General features: G+C 47.3%; 1 protein-coding gene across 3 annotated transcripts; it reads left to right on the forward strand.

Moving 5' to 3' along the window:
• Positions 1-453: 453 nt before the first annotated feature.
• LOC132816012 (transcription factor Sp8-like) lies at positions 454-4,917 on the forward strand. Of its 3 annotated transcripts, XR_009644732.1 has the most exons (3): positions 454-560; positions 1,271-2,785; positions 4,701-4,917. XR_009644732.1 is itself a non-coding variant. In XM_060825418.1 (2 exons), the coding sequence occupies exons 1-2, from the start codon at positions 540-542 to the stop codon at positions 2,717-2,719; spliced, it is 1,470 nt and encodes a 489-aa protein (XP_060681401.1). In that variant the 5' UTR covers positions 454-539; the 3' UTR covers positions 2,720-3,758. The 3 variants fall into 3 exon arrangements, 2 of the variants coding, with proteins under 2 accessions (XP_060681401.1, XP_060681402.1); XM_060825418.1 differs by lacking the exon at positions 4,701-4,917 and having other exon boundaries at positions 1,271-3,758; XM_060825419.1 differs by lacking the exons at positions 454-560; positions 4,701-4,917 and adding an exon at positions 810-877 and having other exon boundaries at positions 1,271-3,758.
• The last annotated feature ends 3,658 nt before the right edge of the window (positions 4,918-8,575 follow it).

Raw genomic sequence — 8,575 nt, forward strand, 5'->3', positions numbered from 1 at the left:
GTGGAGGTGTAAGACAAGAGCAGCGAGAGGCGCCTTTGGAATACAAGGTGCCGGTGGACTCGGGAGCCCGTTCCTCTGTCAGCTTGAGCTTGCCCGCCCTGGTCTTTGCGCTGCGAGCCTCGGCCGGCGGCACGCCAGCGTTCCGCTGGTGGGCCCCCCACCCCCCGACCGCTGTCAAGTGCCCCTTCGCGTCCCCAGCGTGAAGAAAGCAGCGATTCCCCCCCAGTTGCACTGCGCCCTGCCCCTGGCCCTGGCCCTGGCCGCTCCGCTGTGAGTTACGCCGTGCTCTCCGCTCCTCGCTCCGCTCCTGGGGATGAGCGGAGTGGAAGTGTGGCGCCTGACGTCACAAAGCGCAGTGTCACGGCGCCAGCGACGCTGATTGGCTGCCGGGGGCTTAGCGGTACTTCAAAGGCGAGAGACGCTACATTTGTGGTTGAATGGGCGGAACTGATCATTGTATTGCACACCTAAAAAAAGTGCTCTGATTTATAAATAATAATAAAAAAAAGGGATCCTCTGAGGAGGGCAGTTTTTTTGTGATGGCAACTTCACTTCTGGGGGTGAGTCTAAGGATTTTCTTGCTGGTTTAATTAGCTCTTTGTTGTTGGATCGAGGTGGTTAAAAAAGTCCCAGTCAAGGGAGGACTATCAGTCTCCTGTTGAGTTTTTTTTTATAAAGCAAGAGGTAAAAGAAGGGCCGAGTCACTTTTTAGTTTGGCACCGCTCTGAGGGCATTTGCACCAACTTCCTCTAAACGCGATCCCACGGAGAGGCAAAGGGAGGCCTTTTCTTGTACATTTCAGCAGAGTTACCTGTGAATTTTTTTTTAAAAAAAATTTGCCTTCTGATTTATCCTTGCGATCCTGCAGGTTCTACAGGTATGTTAGTTCTATTCTTTTCTGATGCAGTATTTGTCAAGTTGGATGAGGCCCAATTCTGTGCTAAATCTTGAAGTTTGCCTCATGTTGAGAACGATTAACTTGTTAAAAAATAAAACTGTTTTCGTTGGGATCTTCATCAAGTTCCCCGAACGCGTTTAAGTGCCACTTTTTCTTTCGCTTCTAACTTTAAGGACTTGATCGTATTTGAACGAACGGTTGCAACTTTTCAGCCTGGCGGTGTCACGGCTGGCTTTTGTAAGATCAGTTGCTGTGTTGATGTGCTAGTGTCCAACCGAGTTTTATCGCAACTGTGTGCATTGTTGTGTTTTTTTTTGTTTGCACCCCCCCACTCCTCCCCACCACCCACCTCCCCCCACCCCCCGTTTGCAGGAAGAACCGAGGCTAGGATCAACTCCTTTAGCGATGTTGGCCGCGACGTGCAATAAAATCGGCAGCCCGAGCCCGTCCCCGTCTCTGTCGGACAACGCGTCTTTCGGGAAAGGCTTCCACCCTTGGAAAAGATCCGTCTCCAGTTGCAACAGCGGCTCCAGCCTCTCGGGCTTCGGGGCGAGGAACGGCGCAGGACTGTCCGACTCATTCAGCGTCAGCTGCTCCTCGGGAGGCGGCGGCGGCGGCGGGAGCGGCGGAGGGCCAGGGGGCAGCAGCGCGTTCTCACTCACCTCCAACCCGGCTTCCAGCTCGCCCTTTGGCAACGAGTACTCGGTGTTTCCGTCGGCGGGCGGCGGCGGCGGCGGCTCCGGCTCCCAGGACGCCGGGCAGCCGGTCTTCATCTCCAAGGTGCACACCACGGTGGACACGCTGCCCAACAGCCTGCAGGGCATCTACCCGCGGGTGGGCATGGCGCACCCGTACGAGCCCTGGTTCAAGCCGTCGCACCCGGGCATCGCGGGCGAGGTGGGCGGCGGCGCCAGCGCCTGGTGGGACATGCACCCGGGCGCGGCGGGCTGGCTGGACGTGCAGAACCCGAGCGGGCCGCTCGCCTCGCCGCTGGGCGCCTACAACTCGGACTACCCGGCGCTCGGCCACTCGGCCTTCAGCACGGCGGCGGCTATCAGCGGCGGCTCGTCCCACCTGCTAGCGGCCGGGGGCCAGCACCTCATCGCCCAGGAGGGCTTCAAGCCGGTGCTGCCGCCGCCGCCGCCGCCTTCCTCGTACCCGGAGCCCGCCCCGTCGCCGCTGGGCGGCAGCAACCCGGCGCTGGCGGCCGGCCCGGTCTCCGCCGCCCGCGGCTCTTCGGCCCGTCGCTACTCGGGCCGGGCGACTTGCGACTGCCCCAACTGCCAGGAAGCGGAGCGCCTGGGCCCGGCCGGGGCCAGCCTGAGGAGGAAGGGGCTGCACAGCTGCCACATCCCGGGCTGCGGCAAGGTCTACGGCAAGACGTCGCACCTGAAGGCGCATCTCCGCTGGCACACCGGCGAGCGGCCGTTCGTCTGCAACTGGCTGTTCTGCGGCAAGCGCTTCACCCGCTCGGACGAGCTGCAGCGGCACCTCCGCACCCACACCGGCGAGAAGCGCTTCGCCTGCCCGGTCTGCAACAAGCGCTTCATGCGGAGCGACCACCTCAGCAAGCACGTCAAGACGCACCAGGCCAGCGGGCTGCCCGGGGCGGGGGCGGGGGCTGGGCCCGCCGCCACCGGGCCAGCCGGGGCTGCCCCTGCCGCCTCCGCCGCCGCCGGGCCGACCGGCGGCAGCAAGAAAGGCAGCGACACCGACAGCGAGCACAGCGCGCCCGGCTCCCCCCGCTGCCCGTCCCCGGCCGAGCTGCTGCAGGCAGCAGCCCAGGGAGGCGCCGCCGCCGCCCTCAACGGCCTCGACTGAAGCTGCCAGCAGCAGCAGCAGCAGCCACGGCAAATAGGGCTTTAACTTTGCAGCAGAGATTCACGTGTAAGTACAACTTCCACCAACTTAACGGGGAGAGCTCTGTGACAGAGAAACCAGCGCCGCCGAACTCTGTGTTGCCTCAAGGCTTGGGAGGCTGAGGATAGAAATAAATAAGGCACACATTTCAAACTTGCCTCCATTCCCCCCCCCCCCCACCCACCCAACCTCCACCACCACCTGATTGTTTTTTAAGTCGCCTTTGCCCGCCTGATTCTGCAAACCCCACTTGCAATGCAGTTTAAAACTTCTGATTTTGTTCCCATCTCTGCGCACCCATTTTCAAATTCCTGTCCAAACCAATGCCGGGACCGTGCACTGCCTCGATGGTCTCTCACACACAGGCCCACACTGACTACAAGTAAAGCATGTGTATGGCACGGTATGTTATCGCCTCTGCACAGCGACTGTCCAACCGGCCACCTTTTTTTATTTGGGTCCAAAGTCGAATATCTTGACTTCTGCAGTCGGGAAAGCTTTCTCTCAATGCTTACCTATTTTCCAAATACCTTTTCATCCGATCAACATTCACTCAGGGTGAGAGGACCCGGTTTGTTTTTATTCTGTCCTCAACCGCCTGAAAAAGTTCCAACACTTGTAGCTGCAAGTGCAAATTCTGCTTGTGCAGGAGACGATTTGTATGTATAGTATTTTTTTTTCGCGTGTAAATTCCTTGACGAGTATTTCAACATGTATATTAAGGTACTTATTCCTTTCGTTGTCAAAAACAAGAAATAAAATGACGGACTGATTTCAAATACGATTGACGGCGCCGTGTAGTGAAAATAATACGGATTACAAGTTTGTAAAATATTTGCAAGACTTTGTAAAACTGAGGTCAGAATTAAGAATAGTTAATTATTAAATAATTACTCCACCAGTATCTAGGTGAGAGACGTTATTTGTCCAGGAGACGATTTGTATAGTATTTTCCTGTAAATTCTTCTGAAAAAAAAATTGAACATATATAAGGGTAAATTTAAGGGTTTTTTTTTAGTTGTCAAGAAAGTTAACAGTGATATGTCGCTGCAGAATTCAGTGCGATTTTTCTGAACTTATATATCTTATATATCCAGAACGCACTTTGAGAACTTTATTTCTTCTTTTTATTTTGGAATTGTGTAAAAAGAAAATCTAATAGAATGAAGCAGACGATGTACGGTAAATGTTGAATGGCTTTTTATTTTATTTAATGGAGCATGTATCGACTTCTTTGCATATACTGGCAGTCAGATAGTTTAAAGGCAAATTTCGCATATATTTCGTAACAAGTGGGTTTTGCAGGAGACCCCGAGTTATAGAATAAATCCTGGAGTAGACCTGACCGGTTGTCTGCGTGTGTTTGATTTTTTTTAATAGAAAAAAATATTTAAACGATCATTTAAACTGGAAAATATAGGAGAAGATCTTTAAATAAACCACGCTATGACGACAAAACTTGTAAAGTACAATTAGGTACACCTCTTAGAGTAACCCAGCGTTATTAACAGGTCGAAAGACACAGAGAATACTATGGGGTTTTGAACTCTGTCATGTTCTGGGCACTTTTGAAGTGTTAAGTTCTCTTCACTCGAGAGTAATTGTCCTGAGGCTGTATTTAATACATTTTCTTTGTATCTCGGCACAGACATGGATTAATTGTACCTGAAATGTGGTATCAAAATAAAATAATATATGTACAGCAAACTCAACGATCAAGCGATATTTTAGACATAATTTTGCAAAAGATCGGTTTTTTTAATATAATGGGATGTGAAATAACCTACTTGTCTTTTCAGCGCCTTTGTGTTTTATTTGAGTGATGTTCACAGCGCCTGGTTTACAAGCTGTTGGGATGGAATGTATGAAATAATACTGCGATCGACGCCTCCAACAATGATTTCAATGCAGACAGAAGCTTTGCACTTTGTTTTGGTTCCAGTGAGCTATGGGAAGAGACCCGGAATATGGATTGACAGAAGCAAAGCAAATACCTTCAGCAGAAATGTGAAATACATTACTGTACGTTTATTCATCCTATTGTTGTGGTTTAGCTAACATCCCGAAGGGGGGAGAAAAATCAACTCTTGAGTATCGTCTGCACGTCGAGTCAACTTGATTAGAGAAAACAAATCTTCAGAACTAATGCTTAAACTTATTTCGACATTCCGGTTAAAATTGTTTTTGTTGTTATGGGGTGCTGGGGGGGAGGGAGGGTTGACTTTGTAAGCAACGCTTTTCCTTTTAATTTGCTGCAGGAACTGTATACATTAACATGAGGTATTTGTATGTTAAACGTCCCCAGAGCTATCTCGAATGACGATGCTTCTTTGCAAGCATCACCCGTTGCTATCAAAGGGGGGCCGTTAAGTTCAAAAGCCTTGTGTATGCGTGTGGAACATTTCAAAGGCATGAGACGATGCGCGGAAGTGATTTGCCTATCGTTAACTCCCGTTGTAAAAGACTCAAGGAGCGATCGGCGGGCATTACAACGCTCATTGTGCCGTTTAGATAAAGATACTGCCGCAGTAATTGCCAATTAACTGGTGGCGATGGGATTTGGCCTTTAGAGGCTCAGTTATAATTGCACACATTTCATGTCACGATAAATTAAGGACATTTACAGAAAGGGGTAGAAAAGTTGTAAAGTCGGACCAATTTAAATTGTTCCTCGCTCTCACTCATAGGAGTGCGTCTATTTTATTTTTCTAATTCAATGATTACACTGTCCGGGCCACGGTGCAAACAAAGGAATATTCTCTCTGGTCTGGACTTATGCACACGACTCATTACAATAAAAATGAAGAGAATCATAAAATATACCCATTTCACCTTTTAGTCTTTCGTTCCCACCCAGAATCCCACCGGGGGCCAGGTCGGGTTCCAAACAAATGCAGCCTGTTTGACAATGTTTGTGGTGCCAGACCTCACTGCTGCCCCTTCCTTTGGGAATGTGCCGTTTTCCGAGCCGTTTAATCCCCTGTCCAAGTATAAAACACCGATCGTGTTTTTCCTTGGTTTTGAGAGTGTTTCAAAGCGACCTCATCGTACAGCATGCCCCTGCAATTATTTTTCTTTCTTATGAATTATTTGAAATTGTTGAGGCTATGTTTTGTGACACGTTCAATCGAATTCAAAGCTCATTATACTGTAATATAAGGTGTGTTTAGAGACGGGTGCAGAGGTAGTAGAAAGTAAACGGTTTCTTATGTGCTTTGAGACCAAAGGTTGCAGATCACAGCTCACAGATCAAGGCAAAGCTGAGATCACTGTTGGCCTTTGGGTCAACCTGTTGTCCATCAACAAGTAAAGTCCCGACTAGTGGACAATGTACAGCCTTTCTTCTGGAGAGGTCACTTAATGCAAGCACTTTGAAATCGTCCTGTGATTAAAATTACCTCACAAAGCAGCCGTGATAGAGATTTAAAGCATTAATGTAACTCTACGATTTTCACTGGAGTTTTCCTTTACCTTGTGTAGACTGAACGGCCTGTTTTATGCAGTAAACCTGGCAAAGTGCACTTCATCGTTGTGGCTCCTGATTTCAAAAACTGTGAAAGCTAGTTCCACTGAGAGGGGGGTTAATGATGCATTTTGCGGGAAGCTACTTGCCACGCTAAGATGTTGTATAGGACAGAGCGAGCCATTATTGCTGAGGCTAAGAGGGGTGCTGGTGGTGTGGGAGACTGGCTCGCCTTAAAATAATTGGCACGGTTAACGAAGACGGGCAAAATAGGGCCAAATCTCAGATTTATTGTATTTACCCCCCAAAAAAATCGCTAAATATTGGTTTATCTACTCAGTGTTTTGCTTGAAAGACGAGTTCCAAATTTAGTTTTTCTTCTCCCCCCCCCGCCCCCCAATCGACATTTCCTTCATTCAGACATTTGAAACATTAATTCCCTGTGATGTTGAAGTCCCAGGAGTGTGTGTTTGGGAAAAGGGGTGGGTAGTAGTGTTGGATCGTCACACCTTTCGGGAAACTATTGTAATCCAAGTTTTCAAATCGCCGAACAAATTGTAGCAGGTGCGATAAAAGTACGCGTTGCATTCAAAAGCCGTTAAGTTTGATACATAAATCTGCGTAAGTTTGTAAGTTAAAAAAAATCAAAATGGAAAGGATGCGATTCGATTTATTTCCGACTCTTTCTCATCCATATCAAGCTCAAACTTCAAAACGCGCGCGTTTTTGTTTCCCCATTCGAAGTTTCCAATGACAAACTTCAGGTGCAAGTTTCTTTGGGGAAAGTGAAATATTTGTAAAAGTGAACTTGAAGATGCGGAAACCTATAAAGCAACTTCTGCTAGTTTACAGTTCGAATTGAAATAAGTGGTGTTGAAGCGCTCACATAGACAGAAAGCTTTCTCTTAAATTGAGCCAGTCATTTTATTTTTACACAGCAACGTTGATTTTTTTTAAAAAAAACTCAAGATTCTTGCGAGATCCGAATTTCCACTTCAATGCTTTTGGCCGGGCATTAGCATCATCAAAAGGAAAACATCTTCCCCAAAATTAGATGAAAGTGGATACTTGGACGCAAAACAATGGAAATTTGCGCCTTCTTTCGGGCAAATGCATCAAACTGATCTCCACTAATTATTTATAATGGTCCAATTTAGTTGAAACGCAAATGGTTTGAAACCATTGCGCCAATCAGTACCAGCAGACTATAAACTGCTCCAGAGAAAGCTTTCGTGCTATTAAGCGTTTATTAGGGCACCAGAAACATACAAAGAACCGCAACGATTTATAGTGAAATAACTGACGCAAAGCTCAAGCAACATGTGCATTTCGATCCTGCACGCTTGGCTTGGGATGTATTAAATGTGAAGAGCTGTACTGAATGGGTGATGTTTGTTCAGGTAGGTTTAGGTGGGGAAAATGGCCATGTTTCAGTTCAGTTGATTTTTCCCAACAAATAGCAGGTTCGATTTTTGTTCACTCATTGATTGTTTTCAGCACCTCCAATAGGTTAAAAGTTGCGTATAGCTTGTTTCAAGAAAATAAAATGGAGATTGCTTGAAGTTTTTTTTAAAAAAATCGCTCAGGCTGCCTGATGGGTTTGTGCACAGTCATGGTTCTGTCTCTGTACCCTGGCTGGACAGCGTCACCTCGCGGTTCTATCAGAGTCCTACAGCCACACTCTCCCGGGTATGCGTGCACCTGCATCCCAGATACCCTGGTAGTTTGCAAGTCGTGCAGTGATTGTGTATTTTAAGGAACATCATGCCTGCGTGAACGTTCTGCATTGTTTGAAATATGTTTAAAAAATAACTCGGACAGTTTTGGAGATATTGCCAGCAAGTCTGACAGTTTCTGTAGAGCGAGAAAATGATTTAAAGTTTCTAGCCTGATAGGACTTCTTCAGTTCCCCCCAAAAAGGGTCATATCGGAGTCGAAATGTTTCAGTCGTTTCTTTCTGCACAGATGTTGCCGGCACTTTCTTTTAAATTTCAGATTTCCAGCATTTTTCTTTTAATTCCTGCATGGTTTTTTTAAACTTTACAAGAGAAAACAAAATATGTCCCGGGAATATCTGTGTACCCTTTACTTTATCCTTTGAAATGACCGTTCAAGTCTTTCGGTACATGAACAAAAAAAAGCTTCAATGCGTTTATTCCGGCTGGTTTCCGAAAAAAAATCATAATTTCAGTGAATGTTGGAATAAAACGTCGAGATTTGAGGTTTTGGATAGAAGTATTGTCGCAGTATGATAAGATAAAATCTGCTAAATAAAATTTAATGCATTAAATGACCAGAAAAATGCACGCACTACTGGGGCACTTCGAAATTTTTTCACCGTTTTGTCAGACGTG

The sequence above is a fragment of the Hemiscyllium ocellatum genome, chromosome 5 (assembly GCF_020745735.1).
Source record: "Hemiscyllium ocellatum isolate sHemOce1 chromosome 5, sHemOce1.pat.X.cur, whole genome shotgun sequence".
Taxonomy (NCBI): Eukaryota; Metazoa; Chordata; class Chondrichthyes; order Orectolobiformes; family Hemiscylliidae; genus Hemiscyllium; species Hemiscyllium ocellatum.

What these genes read in the sequence shown, in the direction of transcription:
- LOC132816012 (XM_060825418.1), top strand. Translation starts at nt 540, where the DNA reads ATGGCAACTTCACTTCTGGGG. An exon ending in TGGCAACTTCACTTCTGGGG is followed by an intron (nt 561 to 1,270) that starts GTGAGTCTAAGG and finishes CCCCGTTTGCAG; the next exon opens with GAAGAACCGAGGCTAGGATC.